The sequence below is a fragment of the Gouania willdenowi genome, chromosome 3, assembly GCF_900634775.1.
Source record: "Gouania willdenowi chromosome 3, fGouWil2.1, whole genome shotgun sequence".
NCBI classification, from domain to species: domain Eukaryota; kingdom Metazoa; phylum Chordata; class Actinopteri; order Blenniiformes; family Gobiesocidae; genus Gouania; species Gouania willdenowi.
Window position 1 is genome coordinate 8,358,309 of NC_041046.1, and position 22,385 is coordinate 8,380,693.

At 39.5% G+C, this 22,385-nt stretch overlaps 2 protein-coding genes across 3 annotated transcripts in view; both read right to left on the reverse strand.

Annotated features, from left to right (window-relative positions):
* Positions 1 to 1,887: 1,887 nt before the first annotated feature.
* On the reverse strand, positions 1,888 to 3,218 carry LOC114461212 (protein BTG3-like). The gene is made up of 3 exons (XM_028443120.1): positions 3,112 to 3,218; positions 2,237 to 2,412; positions 1,888 to 2,029 (listed from the first exon to the last, which is right to left on the reverse strand). Exons 2-3 carry the CDS (start codon positions 2,407 to 2,409, stop codon positions 1,888 to 1,890), a joined length of 315 nt encoding a protein of 104 aa, XP_028298921.1. The 5' UTR covers positions 2,410 to 2,412; positions 3,112 to 3,218.
* Positions 3,219 to 6,880: 3,662 nt separating this feature from the next.
* LOC114481603 (insulin-like growth factor 1 receptor) overlaps positions 6,881 to 22,385 on the reverse strand; it is a 92,787-nt gene continuing 77,282 nt past the window's right edge. The window contains exons 11-21 of one of the 2 annotated variants that reach the window (XM_028476569.1): positions 18,838 to 19,151; positions 18,627 to 18,760; positions 16,366 to 16,525; positions 16,164 to 16,263; positions 13,890 to 13,954; positions 13,581 to 13,810; positions 13,398 to 13,505; positions 12,081 to 12,243; positions 11,374 to 11,503; positions 11,136 to 11,270; positions 6,881 to 9,702 (exon numbers count right to left, since the gene is read on the reverse strand). In XM_028476569.1, the coding sequence (XP_028332370.1) occupies positions 9,192 to 9,702; positions 11,136 to 11,270; positions 11,374 to 11,503; positions 12,081 to 12,243; positions 13,398 to 13,505; positions 13,581 to 13,810; positions 13,890 to 13,954; positions 16,164 to 16,263; positions 16,366 to 16,525; positions 18,627 to 18,760; positions 18,838 to 19,151 (2,050 nt within the window). In that variant the 3' untranslated portion in view covers positions 6,881 to 9,191. Of the gene's footprint in view, positions 9,703 to 11,135; positions 11,271 to 11,373; positions 11,504 to 12,080; positions 12,244 to 13,397; positions 13,506 to 13,580; positions 13,811 to 13,889; positions 13,961 to 16,163; positions 16,264 to 16,365; positions 16,526 to 18,626; positions 18,761 to 18,837; positions 19,152 to 22,385 lie in introns of both variants that reach the window. The other variant, XM_028476561.1, reaches the window with a different exon arrangement.

Consider the following 22,385-nt stretch of genomic DNA (forward strand, 5'->3'; position numbering starts at 1 on the left):
ATTGCACTTCTTGTAGTGTTGACCTTCGACAGCATGTGCAGACAAAGTAAAAAAATAAATAAAAAGAATAAAAAAGAATATACGACTTCTGACCATGTGTAGTATTATTTTTCATATACACAATTTAATTTAGGTGATACAAACTATAACTGTCTAAGTTGCAAAAGACTTTGTCAAAGACATAGATCAGCCATTATTAAATTGTTTTTAATGATAACAATGTTCCCATTGATAGTAAAAAGACCTTTTATATGGAATTGTAAACATCAAAGATTGAGGAAAGCTCTTCTTAATATTAATACTGGGCCACAAATATCAGGTCAATGCTGTATTAGAAACACTTTTAGTTGGAACCGTCTTCCCCCGTTTGGGTCACCATGGAGTCTCATGTGGACAATAAGATTTCTTTACCTTAAAGATATATTGTCCTGTATGGATTTGGAAAACATTAGATACACAGTTGGTGGATCTGAAGACAATTTTTATAAATGATGTTGCCCTTTCCTGGATTACTTTGAAAGACCCACAACTTTATGTCTTTGTCCTTTTTGTTTTGTTTGGCAGCTGGTTACCAGTGATTTTCTGTTTAATGTTTATGTGGTAAAATCAAAGAAAATGTCAAATTCAACATATGTTTATTGTACATTGATACATTGTTTTAAAAAAAATAAAGACTTTTACTGTACATTGATACATTGTTAAAAAAAAAAAAAAAAAAGACTGTCGAAAAATAATGAGGGGACCGTGCCTCTGGTGGAGGAGGCACCCCTAGTTGGTTTGTCCAGGGGTGGGGGTTCTGTCACGGGTCCGGTAGCTGTGCTGAGGCTGTGGAATGCTATGAACCATTCCTGACACCTTCTTTTAGGGTTCCCAAGCTGGAGCAGCTGGATTTAACGCCTGGGGAAGGAAAAGGTTGAAGATGAGTTCAAACACAGAAGCACCAACAGTTTAAGAACAAGTGAGGGGGGGCTTTCTGCTCCCTGGGTTACCTGGCACTTCCTGTTGGGGACGGTGAGGGGGGAGGAATGTGTGCTCCCCTCATCAGATGAACCCGAGTGATAGAAAAATGTCATCTCATTCTTATCAGTGGAAAATGTGGCAATTGAGAAATCAAAATTCTGCTCTCCGTACCTGTGCAACAATAACACACACACACACACACACACACACACACACACATGTCAGTTCAATGACAAACCATTTGAGTTTGATTTTAATAATAAACACGACCAATGGCTGAACAGTATGACCCCAGACACACATATCTGACATGAACATACCAATATCTGACCCCTCCCACATATCAGATTAAATGTTAAAACGTCCAGCCCCCCATTTTACAGGAAAAATACCTTGGAAATGTTTGAGTTGGTCCCAAAACATGAGGGTTTAGTCTGTGTCATTTAGCTGTTTCCTTTTGGACTCACCCTCAAGTTTTGCACAAAATCCCACCCAGCCATGTGTTTACGTAGAGTGAGATTATGATCGAGATTGTGTATGTAACACTCGCTATTTATGGAATAAAAATTGCATGTATATGTGTGATATTGTCCTAAAACATGCATGTGAAGCATTTCCATGTCATATTGGGACCAGATTTTAAATAAAGAGAAAAAACTAAAAAGGTTTGGATTTAATTTTATGATTCAGAACATGAATTCCACGATCATAGATAATCAGAGGCCCTAATGTATATTATTTTTCTTTGATTATCAATAAATATTGTACTTTGTAAACCAGACGTCAAATGGGGGTGGGGCTAAACATAAGCTTGGTCTGACCAGAGTGTATACTGTTTATGCTCTGACTGACCAATAAACCAATAAACCAAACCTAGGAATAGAAAGTCTAAAAACAGAGTGAAGAATAATTGTGTGTTTTTGTTCCTCACCTGCCACAAACCTCTCCTGGATCCACCCACAGAGTGATTTCCCAGGGCAGCCCCAGGTCACCGTAGTGAACCCCACTTTCCCTGCAGGCACGCAGCAGCTCTGGGTCATATTTGTGGAACGCGTTCACTCTGATGCACCTGAAAAACACACAAGGATCAGCACTTTTAGCTGCTGAGGCTGACCAGAGGACAGCTAGGGTCACTCCATGTCATTTCAACACATTTTCAGGACATCACATGCACTTTGGTCTTAAAGAATTCTGAAATGTTTACCAATTGTTCCTTAATTATTCAATTGTCACAATGTTAATGACCCACAAACCATGGGTGTCCCACTGAGCGTACCTGTACGCCTGGCCTTTGCTGGGCTTTTCAGGGACCCAGTGTCCCTCAAACTTCTCCTGCAGCACCACTGTTAGCCTCTCAGCAAACAAATCCATTTTCTCCACCTCCACCTTATTCTTTAATTTCACCAGCCTTTTCAGGAAGGAAACCACCGCTGCAATCTCGCTCTTCATCCTCTATAAGTAAAATAATAAAAACTTATATGATGATATACATAAAACAAATAAAACCAAACTTAGTCTAAAAAAGTCAAGAGATGGAAAACCAGAATCCTGACCCAAAATCTCAACCCTATAATAAAATCCAAAATATTTTTGTTTGCTTACATGTAAATAAAATAAAACAAAATAAAACTTACTATGAATATCACAAACTGAACAGTCAATCAAATCAATATCAAAAGGTTGATGTAAGAAATTATTACATGGATATTATTTAACATTTCTTTAGCCTTTGGAGTGATCAGCAAACACACACATCTTCTTTCATATCTTTCAGGTGAGATACACTTAACAATATCATTTATTTTCAAAGGAAGAGAAATAAATTAGAATTCAATGCTTGTCTATCGAATTTACTTTTTATCCATAAAAAAATTAATTTGAAATTGTGAAAAACGTGGCTAAGTTTAATTATCTACACTTATGAATATGAAATTATGCAAAAAAATAAAACTGACTTTCACAAAAAAATATTTACTTTAATCTTTTCTTTTAAAATTAAACTTCATCTGACAAAACTCAAGTAAATCAATCCAAGAAAAAGAAAGAAAGAAAGAAAAAAAAAAGCCGTATTGCTGTAAAATCTCACACATTGCTCACGGGGAGCCCCTAGTGGTCGAGATGTAAAATGCATATTTAAAATATTACACTTACTTTATTTGTTTGTGTTCGTCTTTAGTTTTTCACTCTGATGGGGAGGATAAAACATGTAGTTTATCACCAGACTTTGTCTTAGAACTACTTCAGAAGCTGCTTTCATCTTCTATTAAGTTGTGCTTTATGACAGTTGATAACCATGGCAACCGGAGCAGAATCTGCGCATGCTCAGATGGCTCTAGCTGTGGTAGACACGTGTGTTGTCTGTCGTCTCCATCCGTGCCTGCTTCATACAGTCTACTTAAATATTCCCTGCTAGGTGAGCTGAAAATATTCACGGTGTAACACTGACTGTACTGCAATTGACTGTCATGGAATATACATTTAAATGTCTTGTTAAGTTGTATTTTCTGATGGAATGTTACTAGCATGCTAATCGCTATTTAAGCTAATCGCTATTTAAGCTAATCGCTATTTAAGCTAATCGCTATTTAAGCTAATCGCTATTTAAGCTAATCGCTAGTTAGCTGCTGCGTTCAGTAGCTTAAGAAAAGATGGTAATTTCTTTTTGTACATTAAGAGCTATGTAATTTAGTTTTGCTGTCCAGAAATTTTCATTTTAAAAAAAAAAAACAAAAAACAAAAATCGAAGGACATCTGTTTATTTTTTTATTGAAAGGACTATATTTTTTTGAAACAAGATTGTTTAACTATTTTTTTTATATATCATGGGCTGAGACAGAGTCTATAAAAGCACAAGCTTATTGGATTTGAATCATTTATTTTTTTCTGAGTCTTTTATTTTGCTTGGTACATATGTCAGTTTTGTTTGGGTGTGAATAAATGATATGAGGTTGACTGTATTTATTCTCATAATATTTTGTTTTATTTGGACTGATAATAAACTGCTGTCAAAAAGTCGTCTGCTCCTTGGTTACATTATGTTATGTTATACGTGGTCAAACTTACAGCTTTGAGGATAGATTTCTGTTAGCATCTCTGATAATATCGAGTCCTAAATCAGCTGTAAAATACACTCAGAACAAATATCTATCATCTAATTTCTTTTCCATCTATTCCTAATCTATGAAAATATAGGTTTTAATATTTTGGGCGTGAGCATCTGAGCCTTTTTTTGTGTATACCTCTTGATTTAAAATTTTTTTTCAAAGGGAACATATGAAAAGTCCACTTTTGCAGTGTTTTTGAACACATATGAGGTAACGTGAGTGTCCACCGGCACACAACATGTGAAATAAACCATCCAGTCCTATGTTTGTGGTCTGTGTAAGTCTTACAACACAGAAAAGTGCCCTGTTTCAAATTTTCTCAGTTTGTGATGTCACAAACTAAATCTGGAACGAAAATACCCTCCCCTCCGCTGGTATCTCCACCCATGGGCTCCACCCCCAACCTGATGAAAACTTTTGCGAAAGTCCGCCATTGTTTTTCTCACTAGATAAGGAGGGATGGCTACCGTAAAAGTAAATACACAACTTTTTACGGCGTACGAATAAAACGTAAAGACGACATGAAGTCGATAAGTTACCATTGAGAAACGTCTCCCTGAGGTCTTGGTTGACGTACTACTTAGGGAGAGCCTTCTCCCTCAGGGTCGGATTCAGGTTCATATTGATACGGCTGCACCGCTGTGTGGTCTCCGGAAGCCATGTTTTTCTCAGGGGTCACGCTGACTAGTTGCCATGGAAGCTCAAAGCTGACCCTGACCTGAACTTGTTTCGGCACACCCTGGGGAAGAGAAGGGGAGGTCTTTGTAACTCCAGGGACACACCCTCCAAAACGGAGCGCTCTGAAAGAGCTGGATGATACAGGGTCATAAACCTCATGTTATATTTTGACCAAACCCCAGCACAGATGTCATTTAGAGCACATGTAACTGTTATAAAAGGTGAAAAATAAGTATAAGATTTCCCCTTTAATGGTAAAATGTGGTAAAGTATGATTTGAAACATATTTTAATATTTGTTAACTACATATATGTTGAACTGTACATAGAACTGTAACATGGTTCGTGAGTTTTGCATTTAAATTATTATTGACAATATTTATAGAATTTCTATGGCAATTACAATTACAGTTGCAATTTTGCCAGCAACAGTTAAAAAAAAAAAATACAATTATGCCAGAATTACGTATCATCACAAAAGAAGACACATTGTGAGTCATGTTTCAAGCTAAATGGAAGAGGGACACTAAATAACAACCAATGCTGAGAAAAACTACATTCTGGGCTGGAGTCAAAGTGAGATATTTCAAGCCTTTAGTTGTTTTAATTCTTATGAATATGGCTTACACCTTATAAAAACCCCAAATTAAAAATTTCAGAAAATTAGATTCCATTAAATCAATAAAGAATGCTTTTATAACAGAAATGTCTCCTCCCTCTCCCTAAAAAAAAAGAATCCCAAGCATTTGATATTCAGCTGACACACACAAAAAAAACAAGCAAGAAACCTGTTTGCATACATTTTTATTTATCTTAAATTTTGTGTAAAAAAAAAAAAAAAAAGGAGATCAGATCAGAGAAACAGGCATTCTCCTTTTCCTTCAGCCAATCATTTTTCCTGTTAACATTTCATTAGTAACAGGAAAAGATAATTCTTACAAACGCATGTACAAAAAAAAAAACAACCTCAGTCAATTAGTTCATGTGAAGCACAAAGTTGGAAGGTCAGGAATAATTTACACACATTAACGCAGAGACAACAAAGTGAGCAGGATTGTAACGCGAGAAGAGAAGGATCAGCGGATGTTGGCTGGTTGGATGTTGGCTGGTTGGATGTGTGACATGTTCCAGTGGTTAAAAAAAGACCAGTCAGACCACAAGCTCCGAACCACCCGTCCTGAGCCTAAGAGCTGCAGGCAGGGCTGAAAAAAAAAAAGGGCTTTTTACTCCCATCGTCATCATCACCATGGCAACAGCTCTAAGATCATGTTGATAAAACAAACACAAATAGTGTTTAGAACTTACAGAAAAAAAAAAAAAAACTGATCAGTATTTAGATAATGTAAAGCTTTTATTTATTCTATTTTTTTCTGCATTATTATTTTTTACATACTTCTACCACATGATGTCATACTTAATTATACATTTTCATTGAATAATGTGAAATGTTTCTGTCTGTATCATAAAAATTTCAAAGTGAGGAAATTAATATTTTTAAACTGAGGTGCGTGGCCTCTGTTGTGGTCAGTTATTTACAGTAGAAGGCATGGAATACTGTAGAAAAATGATATTAACATCATATATATATAGTATGGATGGATGGAGGATTTGATGCAGTAGTAGTTTGGGGCCTTAAAACAGGCTGCTTCAACATACAGTCAGCCTTATTATAATATGTTAAAGAAATTAAGTGTACAGTGCAACATTTTGGAGTAATTAAACGTCCTTTAACACATTACACAACGCTGAACTGTTGCTTTAATTAAACCCAACAGATCGTCTTATACAAACCTTGATTATAACAAGTTTTAGTATTTTTTTTAATTAACAGGAATTTCATCAAACAGGGCAAAATAAAAACAAAAAAGTTATAGATCAAAGCTGGACAATTGTTTATATAAATATTAATCTTACAGAAAATTGATCGAGGAGCAACTGTGGCTCAGGTGGTAGAGGGTTGTCTTCTGATCGAGAGGTTGGGGGTTCGATCCCAGTACCTGACTATGTGTCGAAGTGTCCTTGGGCAAGACACTGAACCCTAAGTTGCTCCCAGTGGTCGACTAGCGCCTTGCATGGCAGTCCTGTCCCACTGGTGTGTGAATGTGAGAGTGATTGGGTGAATGAGCTGATATGTAAAGCGCTTTGAGACTGTTTCAGTGTGGTGATAAAGCGCTATATAAAATCAAGTCCATTTACCATCTAGAATAAGTTTTCTGTCTTTACCCTGAAAAAAAAAACACTTCCAACTCCTCAGAAACAGGAACATTATCTACTATCAAGATATCGCATTCGTTACAGCGTCATCAATAAACTTATGGTCAGATTAAAGGCCAACAAAGAACATACTTTAACTCTTCTTTTTTTTCTTGCTTGGTCCCCAATTTACCTCTGAGATGGTTCAGGTTGTGGTTTGATTTGGATCCTTTCACAACAATGAGATGATCATGCCAGCCACACAAACACAAATGAGGTGTTTAGTTTCACTGTACATGTAAATAAGGTCAGAGAAAAAGAACGAGGTAGATGGCAGAAGGAATTACAAGAAAAAACCGTCCTGGAAAAGGAGCCGAAAAATCATCTGAATGATGGGTCTGAAAGCTGAGGTGTTTTTCCAACACCTGGAGAATAATAAGGAACATCAGGAAGGTCCAGTTCTTTCACTGTACACTGAATAGGCCTTTTTCTTCATTTAACCTCATTGTGCGCTTTATTTTTTTAAATTGTTGAGTAAAACGCAGGGTCTCAGTGCTGGTTCCTGTTCTATCCTGGTCTCATTTTACACCAGTGTGTTAGCGCCACAAGAACCAACTAAAGCACAGAGTCAGGAGAACAAATTCAACACATCAGGAATAAAAAAAATCAAACCGGGAATAAATAAAGCGGACGTGGAATGAGGAGGGGAATAAAAATAAAAGTTTGAGGACCAGGTTAAAATGTGTGACAACAATTCCTCAAAAAAAGGTTCAATAAAAAAATAAAACTTTGATTCCAAATAAAGCTTTTGTTTGGATGGATTTTTGAGGGGGTTTGAAGTTCTGCGTCAATTATTAATATTATTATTAATATTTTAGAACTGGGCAATAATGAAAAGACAGCAAGACCAAAGAAAAACCAAATAAAAATAACAATAACAGAGAGGAGTTAAGGACACGCACGCACACACACGCACACACACGCACGCACGCACACAAAGGAAAAGTCTAAAATGAAAGCAGAACAGGCTTCAACTTCTCTCCTTGACCTGAGATTTAATTAGAACGCCTGGCCTCAGCGCACACAGCATGTCCACGTCGTCTCAATCGTAACGTGAAGGAGGGGGCGGGGCTAAATGGTTGGTGTTTTCCAGCACAAGACAGAACTGTTGTAGCTTTGAGGCAAAAAACAAACGAAACACAAAAGCAGCTGAAAAACACTGCAACACAACAACAAGCACTAAAAAAATGACTCATGAAAACAATCAAAGATCTGACCTGAAGGAGCCTTTTTCTCTTTTTAATATATAGATATCGACTATATTACAACCACAAGAGAGATAAGGAATAGCAGCTTCTTTCTGTACACGATGAACATCTCCAACTGTAGAAAAGTTAGAAAAAGTGACACAAAAAAACAAGAACTGGTGTGTACATAAACGTGCTGCCCAAGAGGAGATGTTTTAATGTTTGTAGGCCTCTGATGGCGGCCCGCCACTCATCCTTCCATGTCGTAGATTTTTGCTTCCCGTTCGGCCAGTTAACCATTAGTGGAACAGCATTTTGTGAAAAAAAAAAAAAAAAAAAAAGACGCTCCCTGTGAGAGGATTCAGCATTAGCAACGCAAAAATGACGTCAATTTGATCAATAGCAGCAGAGACGGAGCAGCCGTAAAAAAGGAGAGCTGCTCCTCTGACTGCCAATTTACAGGTTTATTCAAAATCATGTAAGAAAAATAAAATCAATAATTTGGCAACACGTTTGGCACGTTTAAACTCGCTCTCTTTAAGTGGGCTGCTGACTCAGCGTAACAGCCACTCACAGCCTATAGTCATCGTCCTCTCTGAAGTGCTTTTTCTTCGTTAGATATGCTTAACAGCTCTCCCCATAATGCCCCGTTCACAAGCCAACAAACCACGGTCATTTATAAAGGCTTTACACATTTGGATTTCCCATTTGGAAACACATAAAAAAAGTAACAAAAGGACAATTTATAAAATATGTTCAGCCACAACGAGAAAGCCAGAGCTCCCTCACACTATTTTTCTAGTTTTCTTTTCCAGTATTGTTTTTTTTTTTGAGATGTTCTTCCCTCGTTGCAGCGAGCTGGTAGCAACCAAACCTAAAGTGTGGAGATACAGCAGAACATGAACCTTCCTCTGAGTGTGTGCCTCGTGCTGCCACACCACACTAGTGTTTAAAAAAGAACAAAAAAAGTACTCCCACACACCGAGACTCGCTCCTGTGGATGTGGCCAATCAGCAGGCGGACGACTGAGGGAGGGGCATCGTGCGTTCGTTTTTGCGCCCTCCGTTCATGTGTGCGTACGGTGGTAAGTCGTCCAGAGGCGCTCGCATGGCGACGTTGGAGCCTGAGAGGCCGTTGGCCGCCTGCTGCTGCTGCTCTGAAGGCTGCTTGTCCGTGGTGTTGCTGGAAGTGGAGGGAGAGGAGGGGGAAGGCGGGGCTAGTGATGGCACGGGCGGAGCCTCTGACGTGGGAGTGGGGGGCGTCTGTTGGGGGGCGGGGCTCTGCTGGGGCTGAGTATGCATGGAGGAGGCGTCCAGCTCCGTGTGGCCCTCGTCCTCCTCCAGCTGGTCCAGGTGCAGCTGTGCCTGCAGCTGGACGTCCACAGGCTTGTTGTCGGAGCTGTAGAAGAAACTGACCTCTCTGAAGGACGGCTCCAGCTCCTCCTTCAAGCTGCTGATGATCTCCACGAAGGACGGACGCATCTTAGGGTTGTACTGCCAACACATTCTCATCAGCTCAAACCTGCAGAGAAACACACTTTTACCTTCATTGGACTTCATTAAGAAACGTTCCTCAACCTTTAAGAAACATGTGATGGTGTTTGTGGTGAGATGAAGTCTCACTAGGAGAAATACGATATCAGGTTCACGATGCCAAATACTCACGATATGATATAATAAAATTGGAGAACATTCCCATCGAAGAGTAACAAATGTGTAACCAATCTTTGTTGATGAAAAACTATTTGACTGAAAAAGATGGAGACAGTGTGTGGGAGTGTTCATTGTTCATTGTTGCCAGATTGGGCTGTTTTCTGCCAAGACATTTGAGGGTTTTTGAGTGTGTTTAGATTTTAAAACATAATGTATATCTGGCAACAGTGCTGGTTGTATTAACCCTACATTTCCCATGAACACTATGTTGTGACGTGTCATACAACAATTGGCTATGTGCTTACGTTAGCATGATTGTTATGGTTTGGTATCAGAGAAGACAAACGAAACGGCGAAAAACAAACAATAGGAGCTGAAATTAAGTAGGAAAAACCAAACACACGTAGAGATATTTATCAGGTGTTGAAAAACCTGAAATGCTAAAAAAGAAGGCTGCTGCTGACACAGGGGAAAATGAAGATGAAAGAGGATCTGAAAAGAAGAAGAAATTGAGGAATTTTATTACTAAATGGATGTCGGTCGTGAATGGCTGGTATTCCACCATTTGTTCACCTTTAAAATGTGCACTATACAGTTTGTGGCGAGTGGGATTTGTTTACAGTTGAAGAGCATGCATGTTAGTAAAACATGTTTTCTCTACAGTACATGTAATTCTTAGTACTGATCACTTCTATTCTTTCTAACTTCAGTGTTCCAGGGATTCAATTTTCATCTGAGTTAAGGTTGTTTATTAAGTTATGAGAAAATACTTTATTCACTTCTCCGACACACCCAAAGTTCCATTTTACACCTTTTAGGGATTGTTATAACATTATTTTTAAATTAAATATTTATATTTTTACCATTTTAATATATTTCTGCAATCCACTAAAATAAAAACTATTTCAAGAAACATGAACGCTTAAATTTATTCTGTGGCACTCATAATGTTGTTTATTTATACTGGGAAAAAATTTGGCTGGTGGAAAATCCGGTTGGTTGGTAACTGAGTATATCCGAGCCTGTGGTCCCGTGAATGCCATCAAGTGATACATTCTCCAGGTCACATGACCTGGCCAAATACGGTCCGTCTCGCCAAACTTACATGGGCGGTATTTCAAGAGGGAAGCCCCGCGCGGGGCATTTATACTGTCAAACCCTGTATATTGGCCCGAGGAATCATTTAAAATAACTCATATTGGTCAAATCTTTAGGTCACAAAGTCAGCAATGTGGCTTTAAAGATGGAAAGCATTGAAAGGAATGTATTTGGACACAAACTCAAAGTGTGGGTGTTTCTTACAGCATGTCGGGACAGTTCTGCGGTTTCTCCAGCAGTCCTCCTTCCATGACAAAACGGAGAACCTGTTCGTTGGACAGACCCTGGTAAGGCTGCTCTGCCAGAGTGGAGATCTCCCACAGCACCACCCCGAAGGACCTGCACCCACACAAAGGACAGAGGGAAGACGTCAGCTTTGATCAGGACACACTATAAAGTCCCAAAAAAAATGGATGGCTGCTGATGCTGCTCGTCTGCTCACCAAACATCCGAGTAGGTGGTGAACACTCCATCCTTCAGGGACTCGGGGGACATCCATCGGACAGGGAGCAAACCTTTGCCTCCTTTGCGGTAGTAGTCCGTCTCATAGATGTCTCTGGTCATACCGAAGTCTGACAAAGACGGACAAAGACGGTGAAGATAAATCAGGGAAAGGAAAAGGTCAGACACCACATAAAGAGAAACTACGCTACCATTTAAAAACCTCACATATTTATAAAACAAAAGAGCAGAAATTAGATTTATGCTTCAAGTTTGACATTAGCTAATAAAATCTGGTGCTATATCTGGCATATTTATGCACTGTTATGTCCATTAATATGCATTCTCCCTCCGAAATAAACAATTCTAAATTAATTACCAGAAAATATTTCAAACATTGAAACATTGATTTACGACATTTAAATGACAATTAAGGCCTCATTTTTAGATTCATGAATTGAATGCCTTTTAAGACTTTTTAAGGATCCATGGGAACCCTGTTGATGTTCAACTATTGTAAGCATGAGTTGTTATACTTGGACAATACATATTTGTTGTCAGGAACAAAACACTTTAACATGACATGAGTCTATTTTTTATTATTATTGTACTTTTTAAATATTAAAATTGACCTTTTTTTTTTTTTTTTAAAGGAATATATGAATTTACAAGGGAGGTGGAAGCTGCGTTTGTTCCCTGTGGGTTTACCTCCTATTTTTACAGTGAAGTCCTCGGCAACCATGCAGTTCCTGGCAGCCAGATCTCTGTGCACAAACTTGTTGGCGTTGAGGTAAGCCATGCCATCTGCGATCTGGCCCGCCATCTGAAGCATCGTCTTGAGGGGAGGGAGCGATAAGCTGGACCACTGCTGCTGTGGACGGACACACACACACACACAGACAGGATAAGTTCCTCCAAACCTTCAGCTTCTCCAGCTGGGTTCCAGCGACTTACTCAACTCCAGGATGTTGCACAGCGACACTAATCTAAATCTAAAACTTGCTAGTTTGATCTTGAAAATCCAGTAGTTTATGTTTTTAGTCTTTTTAAGGTTCTTGTTTCAAGAACTACTTTAAAGACAGAAAAAGCTGTTTGTTTAAATTTTTGTGTTATTATAGTCATTGTTATTGTTTTGCTCCCTTAAAGAGTAAGTACACCTCCAGGTTGTTGCTGATCTGCCACTAGGGGGAAATTCCAAAGGTGGATTAGGATGATGAGTGTTCCCACTGAAGTATACGGCCAACGACAAAAACCTGAATTACACTGAGGCTAAATATATCTGTTGATTCTCCACCTTTGAAAGTTCTGAAAACATTTTAAGTGACAATGTGACCAAGTAGAATATTAACATGTGGTCATTTGATCCATAAAACTCACATATACACATTTCATGTCGATATTTTGGAGATTTTCGGAGACCCTCCATTGTGCTACTGACAAAACTTCAGGTTAACTTCAAAACAAGAGCCTTATTTATAAAAGTGTTAAAACCTAATGAAACACAAGAAGAGACGCTTTTGTTTTGAAAAAGGGATGTTTGATATTTAGCGTGAAGCCGGTCCCAGGACAATTTAACATTCTGCTTGCAATGCATCATGGGACAGGTGAGTATAAGTAGTGTGCCCGCCGTGCATAAAATGTCCCAATTTAGTAAACATCTGGTTATTTCTCACGTACTGAATCTTTCCATATTATCTAATGTAAATGCACTACATACTCATTTTGCTGTCAAATTTAGTAAAAGTAGTAGATTATTACATTTACAACACAGCCTTGGACTAAAATGTGAAGAGTGGGACTAGAATAAATAAACTGCATCACTTCATACCAAATCATTGATGTATTCAGCAGAAAAAGTGGTTTTAAGGTATACTTAGACTTTATGACCTAAAACAATGTGTAACACCTGTTTAATTATTCTTTCCTCTGTTCAACCTGTTTTCACACTCAATATGAAATAAACTGGGTTTTCCAGGTTTAAAGTGTTGTTTTGTTTTGTTCCCAGGAGTATGATAAGTGCTGTACCTCTTTAGGGCGAAGGGAGCGTAAGTAGCTCTTCAGATCTCCTCTAGTCATCAACTCCATGATGACCAGGGTGGGCTGACCCTGGGAGACCACACCCAGGAGGCGTACCTGCAACAGACAGGACGTGATTACTAACGGCTGACTTCAGATGGGCTCCTGGTCCACCGTGTGCGCCCAACATACCACATGGTGACAGTTGAACTCCTTCATGACGGAGGCTTCGTTGAGGAACTCGATGCGCTCCCTCATGCTGGCCGTCTCGTTGACGGTCTTGATGGCGACGCGAGTCTCCGGCTCGTCTTTAACCACGCCCTTGGCCATGCCCTCGTACACCATGCCGAACGAACCCTGACCCAGCTCTCGACTCAGGGCGATCTTTTCTCGGGCCACCTCCCAGTCGTCCGGCACATACACTGCAACGGGAACAAAGCTCATCACGTCAGCACGCGATGACGCCGCCACTTTAAGAGCTGCCAAACAAACGTCACTCACTCTCTGCAGCACTGAAGTACTCTGGGTTCACTGAAGCATACAGGACTCCGTTTCCCAGCCGGTCACTGTTCCTGACCAACACACACAAAAGCATGAATAAAAGGTGCTGATAGGCTGGGGTCAATTACATTTTTCAATTACAATTACATCTTCAATTATACATGTTCAATTACAAATCAATTATCATGACAGTGGCTGGCATTTTTTCCAATTACAATTATTCATTTTTTTACAATCACGTCCTCAATTACTAAAGTTCAATTATAATTAATCACAGTTACATTTTAACTATGATTATAACAGAAACAGTTTTTTCCAATTACAATTTCAATTATAATTATGCCATAATTGTAATTAATCATCAATTACGCGATTACAATTATCATTGACTCCAAACCTTGGCTGGCACACAGCCTCAAACGCACATGATGCACTCACAGTGTGTAATGATCACATATTTATTATCACAGCTTTGAACAAGCACTGGAAAAGAAAACCATCAAAAACATTATGTGAGAAAACTCTCTGAAGTTATGCTGCAAACATTACGTTACTGTATGAATGGCTGCAGTGACATCCTTCACAAATAATACATTAATGAGTATTTATTCACATTTCTATAGAGTGAGTCATTTAAATGTGTTTTTAAAATAAAAATGCTTAGCACTATTTGGCTAAAACAAGGATAAAACACAAGCTGTTATACTGAAAACTAAAGGTTATATTGCCACCTGTTGGTTCAACTGGCCATATACATATTTGATGGTTTAATATTTTAAGGATGAGGGATTTCTTTTCTCCCCATAACATTTTGTCACATTTCAACAAAGCTGAGAATAGTTACGTTAAAGTAGTTCAGTGAGAAAGTAATTATAACTTGTGAGGAATACAGATTTCTGAAAACACCAAATGAAGAACAGTGACAAAAGAAAGGTCAGGGGGTCAGACTATGGAACAATCTAAATGACGACATCAAATATCAAGATCACTTAAGAATGTGAAATGTATTATGTTTAAGAAATATGAGACAGAGGTGTAACTGTATTGTGTTTTCAAATGAGTTGTGACAATGACTGTTTTGCAGTTTGCCTTTGTTTAAAGCAGAACTAAGTAACATGTGCTTAGCGCTCCCCCTAAAGGTCCCTTTTGGTTATGTCACTGTCGTAAACACTCCGCACCCCCCGCCCCACAGCTACATGTGCACCTTTGCTCTCCGAAGACCGTAGCAACCGATCACTGAAAAATTACAATACAACAGTGACACTAAGGGTGCTTTCACACATATAGTCCCATGTGACCATGTGAACAGTATGAGGAAGAGAGACAAGTAAAATAAATGAATGATGTGGGAGTAATACAGAAGGGAGTGTGGGAATGTGTGTGATGTTTTTGTTTGTGTGCTGACAAAACAGCTCTGAAAATGGATGGATGAATAGATAGATGGATATTTGTGTGTGTGCTGCCTGATGACCGGTGGATTGTGAGTGTGTGCCTGTTGCCGTGACAACCGTGTGTGTGATTGTTGTGTTGCTGCTGCTGAGCTGTCACTGCATGGAGTTGCTCCGTTCCTTGGACAAAGGTCTTCTCTGCCTTTTTTTTGCTGACTCCGCCATGATAAAAGTTTGAGAAAAGTGAATTTGTAGACAACCGTGTGCAGCCACGGGGCTGGTCATAATCTAGCATTAGTTTGTACTGAGCTGCCGTAAGGCAGTACGTCTGCCACCTGGTCGGAGGCAGGAAACTTGCAAGTGCTGTTTTCTGGCCAAAGACAGCAGGGGGAGATGAAAGACCCCCCAATCACCCCATAAACACCTGTATTACCCTCACAGGGACTACGAGAAGGATTTATTAAGGTGAATGGAAGGGGCAGATGTTATAAGTTTTACTTATTTCTGCTCCTTTTCTTTTTCTTCTTTTTTTCAATGTAGAGAAAGACAATGGTTTTAATGTCTTAAAATAAACAAACAAACAAAAGCTGAGAATGGCAAGAGATGAAGGCTAAAAGCTTAATAGATTATTTACCATAACTTTACTGTTATTATGTTTTACAGATAATGTTTATATTGAAAAAAAAAATGGTTAAAAACCAAAAAGTTACCTTTGAGACAAAGCTATACTAGTATTATTATGTCCTAATGTAAAGTTGACAAACTAATCACTAACTAATGACTTGATCTTGTATGTTTTTTACTGCTGTATTTTAGCTCTTCAGTCTGTTGTGTGAAACTAAATTCTGTGTGTGATTTAGATATAAAAATACAAACGTTAGCACACCTTTTCTTGTTGAGGACGACCAGCAAACCAACCATTGAGCAGATGAGGAAGACGATAGCGAGAGGAACGAAGATCATAGCGTAGAGGAAGTTGTCGTAACCTTTGATGTGTAAAAAAAAAAAACCTTGGTTATTCCAGTTGTTGTTGACCAAACCATGTACAGTACGTGATGTAAGCAGTGTTAGGCTTTGACGTTTCTTACGTTTGGCGACGTAGAGATCCACGGTGTGCGTCCACGAGCCGTTTCCTGCCAGTGACGTCGCTCTCACTCTCACTGAGTAGTTTCCTGGACTCAGGTTAGAAAGTCGCATTCCACGCTGGGTTCGAAACGCTTGACCAGAGACGCACTCGTGCTTCTCAGGCTGTGAGACACACACACACACACAAAAACAGAGACAAATCAGCTATTAATATAGGCTGCCATTTAATCCAGGCTGACCCACCATTAGTCTTTGGTTCAGACTCTGTAGGTACACAGTATTACACTCAGGCTGCCTCAGAAATAATAAATGGTAGAAGTGACTACATCTAGTCCAAAAGGGACTTAATAGTGTTATAATATTTACACATGAAAACAATAAAAGAACAGTTCCTTCTGTTTTTTGTTTTGTTTTCTTAAAATCACTTTATAATGGTTTTGCTACAGTTTATTGTTTATTTATAAGGATCCCCATTAGCTGCAGCTTTGCAGCAGCTTCTCTTCCAAGTAGAACAAAAAAACACAATCAATGTTATTCTCATTACCTTTACCTCCTTCCCAACCAACCAACCACCTCACCCTACAAGTCTGCACACAATTGAAGAACAAAATAGGCCACACGAACACAGGGTACACAGATGGACAACAATCCCACTATATACACACAAACCAAACCCAGGCCACCCTGTATACTGTAAATCCCTTTAGCCTCATTCAGAGGGCCAAAGTGGAAAAAGTTCTGTTTCTTTCCTCCCTTGTTATTCCACATTTTGTAAAAAGTCAGCTCCAAATGGGCCAGTTGGATTTTTCTCGCGTTGTGTCGTCACAATCTCAAACTACCTCACAGGTAAAACAAACACTGCGTTTTAATATAGAATACATATTATACTTTATTGTCATACATGTAAAGGTAAAGTGACTTAGCAGCTTAACACGCCAGTGAGTGTTTGAAACAGCTGAATGACTCTGCTGCTGCTGTGGACTCACAATCACAATAGCCGCTTAAATACATAGCCATGTGTTTTACTGTAATGTGCATTTTTTTTTTGGCTAAAAACCATAACAACAGTGTGTGGATAGCAAAAGAAAATCGCTTTAATGATCATTGATCTTGCTAGCAAGAGCGAGGCATGAATTCTGCGTCTATAGACACGCCCCCTCATGAATATGCATGAAGGCCCCAAAACAGTCTGTTTATAGAAATGTCATTAAAGTGACTTTTCAGAGGACTAAAACTCCAGAAAAACAGCGAATTTGGGAAAATAAACCTCAAATACTATGTTTTTTTTTTTCTTCTTGTCTGCACATGCTGTCAAAGGTCAACACCACAGGAAGGGCAATCATTATGAGACAGCAATGCATATTTTGTTATTGCAATAAAATACATTGATTTATTTTATTGACCATCACCAGCCCTCCCTAAGGAAGGGTAAGAAATCTTTTATTATAGGGAGGATATAAAAAGGGAGAGCAGTGTTACACCTAAGTGGAGGGGGAGGGGGAAGGGGAGGGGAAAGGGAGCAGGGAGGAGAGACTCAAGGCAGGAAATAGAAAAGGTGGGGAAGAATAGACTGTTCTTCGTATACCAGCATATGTGCAAAAAAAAAAAAAAAAAAAAAAACGCTCCTGCAAGCCCAGGAACTGCCCTGGGCCCGCAGATGCAGCCAGGCCAGCAGAAAGAGCGGAGGCCAGGGAGCCCCAGGCAACCCCCCCGCGGCCGAGCAACCCCCCAGATGCCCCCAAGATCCCAGGCCGAGAGGCAGCCACCGCCCCCCACACACACATCCGAGGAAGCCCCAAGCAGCCGAGCACCCAGCGCATCCCCCCACCGACCCCAACCCCCAACCCCAAGGCCCCCCGCCAGCATCCAGCCACAAGTAAAGTTATTATTACATTTCAACACCCAACCATTACTGAGTAAATTCATGTTTTTTGTGATTATCATGTTTTGTTTCCAACCTCAGGCCAGCAGGTTATGACGGCACATTGAACGTGGCATTTCTGATCAAAGCCCAGCCACTTTCTATGGTTCAGGATCTGGTTTCTACCTATTATGTTGTTACCACCATGACACGTTTAGCATGGCACTGTTTTTAATTTAACTGAGCTACTTTTTACTTGTACGTGAGTATTTTATGTATGACATACTTGTACTTGAGTACAATTTCAATCAAGTAACAGTACTTCTACTTGAGTAGATATATCAGTACTCTTTACACCTCTGGTTGTCAGTGTGTTGTGGTGTTTAGCAGACGGTGTGCTACCTCTGCGCCCAGTTTGAACTTGATCTCATACATGAGGATGAGTCCATTGGGGTGAGGAGGCTCCGCCCAGTGCAGGAATACAGACTCCTCCTTCCCCTCCCAGCTCACTTTTCCTGGAATGTCATCGGCTTTTTCTGGAAACACAGAGGCACAAAGTGTTACCATGACATTAGACCAGCAGCAGTGCAGGTGGTACAGATGTGAGTCTTACCTGCAGGTTTGGTTCTGGAGAACACAAACTCTGCTGCGCTGCACCGCTGCACTTGGCGGTTGCACGCGTGAATGTCAATGCGGTAAACCGTGAAGGGCTGCAGGCCCGAGATCTGCAGCTCACGCTCCGTCACCGCCTGCTCCACAAACTCAAACTCTCGCTCTGCTGCCTCCGGCTCCCCAGCGTTGCTGCTGTTGCCAGCGGTTTGAAGAGGTGGGACCGTGCTGCTATTTGTGTGGGGCCGCGTGCGCCGAAACGACAGGTGAGTGGCGTTGGCGATGCCAAAAACATCTCTGCGGCGTCGGTCCGGTGGTCTGGAATAAATGAAGGGAAATAGGTGAGGACAAAACAGGTCAGTTTAGGTGTGAGAAAAACAAAAAAAACACATCGTCTCAGAGCTATCCTCCATGATGCAGAAAATGACCTGAAATGTAACAAGACCTGAATTATTATTTTTAAAAATGCAATAAAACCCAAAATGTAATAACTGGTCAATAAATGTAAGAAGATGCTGATGCTACGTTTTATATGTACGCATATGCATGTGTGTATGATAATCCATAAATCATTGACTCAGTCCATGATGTAATAACCTTATTACACTATTAGGGGGAAAATGATTTGCTGCCCTATAATGTAATAATGAATATAACACAAAAAGTTTTTAGGATCAGCATTTTGTTACATTATTGACCAGTTATTACATTTTGGGCTTTATTACATTGTTTCTTTATAATAACTTGGGAAGTTTTTACAAATCGGGCTCTAACAAGGCTGTAAAATGTTGTATTAGATCAATGGTTCCCAAACAGGGGTACAGGAGCACATTACAGAAAGATTTGATTAATAATTCAAAAATAATCAGGAAATGTTCCTAGTTCCTTTTTAGGCTATTTTTTGGACAAAATTAACCACAAATTAACAGTACTATTGCTACAAACTCCCACTATATTTTATTTTAATTTATTGAAACAGGATAATTTTATGCTGAGGCTATTTTATGACACTTTTTACAATAATAATTAGCTACATTTTACATCGAAAGCCACATTTTCTTACTATTGAAGTAATGACATAAAAGTTGCATTGGTAATTTAAAAATAAAATACGTTTTTAATTTTATTGTTTTGAATTTGTAGATGAAGCCTTAGTCAACCAATGTTCAAGACGCATTTATAGGGTTAGGAGAGCTCGCTGTTCCACAAATGAAAAAGCATATGTGAAATTATGGAGAGTGTATTTATGATATGAAGAGGGGGTACACATGAGCTGACAAAAAAGCAAAGGGGGTACACGGGACAAAAAAGATTGGGAAGCACTGTATTAGATTAATGTGGTGTGTGTTTCGGTGCTAAACATGTCAGCCCGATTTCAGTTAAAAAACAAAACAAATTCAGTTCCTTAAAAGTCCTAAGGCCTTGTTTTTCAGTGAGATTTAGTCTCCACATCAGCAGCCTTTATTAGGCAGAAGTCAAAATGTGACAAACGTAGGAAGTGGCTTGGCTTGAATGACAAAGAAGCAGCAGTCCTCTCTCTACTGTTTAGCAGTTTGTTTTTAGTCCAAAACAAACCGTGGAACCGTTTAAACATTTCAATATTATTTGTATCCTCGCTCACTGCAAATGAGGCGTGTGTGACCGACACACCTCTTTGAGCATCCATTACAGACTGACAAATAACAATTGGAATAATTCCAATAAGTTAATTTTCTCTTCTTCTTTGACTAATCTGTTAAAATCCGTGTAAAGCAAATTCAGCCATTTTCTTCTAAACACATTAAATAAGTCATAAATGTATTCCTTAAAACATGTACAAAGCCATTTAATTATTTATAATTTTATTGATGAGCTAGGCTTCACAAACTGTTTCAAATTTCTGTGTTAGGGATTTCATGGGCGTGTCAGAAATCATAGCCGCGTTACGTAACAGAGCCATCATTAGCATTAACCTGCCTCTGCTGCTGAGGCACTCCAGCGAGCGCAATTCGGCCCCTAGCCGAAAACAAACCACATATTCGGACTCGGGGGGAATAAAACGTGTCCGCTGGTTTTACATGAAATAAGCACTTTTTTTGCACTGCAATTGTGTATTTCGCCTCTAGTGGGTGCAGTCCTGACTCTACTCGGGAGAGATGCACATATTCGGACTCGGGCGAAGCAGACCTTTCCATTGACACGAAGTTTGGCCCGATCCAAGCACTTTTGGAAAACCAATGGGAGAAGCAATATCGATGCTGGAGCTGCTTTCACACTGCTCTCTCCCATAGACACAGTACATGAAGGCGGAGCCCTTCCCACACATGGGCGTGGTTCCAGCGCCTCTAACTGACACGCCCCCAGCGTCTCAGAGCAGAGAGAAGTGCTTGTTTTTCAATGATTTTGAGACCTAATTGTATATACTTCTGTGGTCTGACAAAATCTTAACCCGAATTTATTTCTGCTTTACACGGACTTTGTTTCAATTATTCAGACAACGTTTTTCAGGAAAAATGGCTTCTTTGATCCAGCTTTTGTCTTTGTTTCCTTCTGTCCCAATTATTTTTGCGTTTCCCCATCGACCTCAGGAAGCTGAGCTTCAACATCAACAGGGATGAGTGAACATTTTTACTCTCCCACACCTGGGACTCTCTTCTCCAGAAACCATCAGGCAACAGGGAGTGTCAAGTTGGCCATGCCTGAAAAGACCTCATAACGACACATCAAAGCATTCAGCAGACACCTCTGAGGAAGTCTGACAGTTGGCAGTCGAAACATGTCAAGAGATCAAAGTAAATTTCCTGAAAAACTTTGTCTGAATAAAGGAAACCATAACATGTGAAACAAATACCAACTGTGTTTTTGTCATTTGTTATGTAGATTATTTCTGTCTGAATGCTAAATAGCATTAACTAAGGAAATGTGTGTGTTAGAGGAGACATCATGTAATGCAGGGGTTCTCAACTGGTCTCACCCTGGGACCCACATTTTGCCACGGTTATTAAATCGCGACCCAATTTTTTTTTAGAATTAAACCAACCAAATTTTGTTTTTCAAAAATAGCTGTTGAAAACACACATATGTAATCTTTTCTAAAAACATAAATCTATACATTTTCCTGTGCAGCATGCATTTCACAGCATGCCTGTCAAAAGAAAAGTTTCTTTAAAAATGAAAGGCATATTGAGTAATGATTTATTTTTGACTAGTTGTCCGCGACCCACCCAGTACAGGTCGGCGACCCACTTTTGGGTCGCGACCCACCAGTTGAGAATCACTGATGTAATGCAAACATCTTTTTACAGAGAGACAGCAAGTCAACAGCTCAGAGTATCACAGCGCCGTGTACCTGTAGGCAGCACTCAGGGAAAACCTAGCAGCATTGTCTGCCCTAAATATAAGTCTAGAACCTGGTTATTCAGCTGAGTTTCATCAAACACACACACGCCTGCCCCTATTCACTGATTCCCAGGATTTTCTCACATTAGTGTTGCCAATGCCAAAATAATTTATATATATATATATATATATATATATAGCATCGACAACATCACCTATAAATGAGTTCCCATG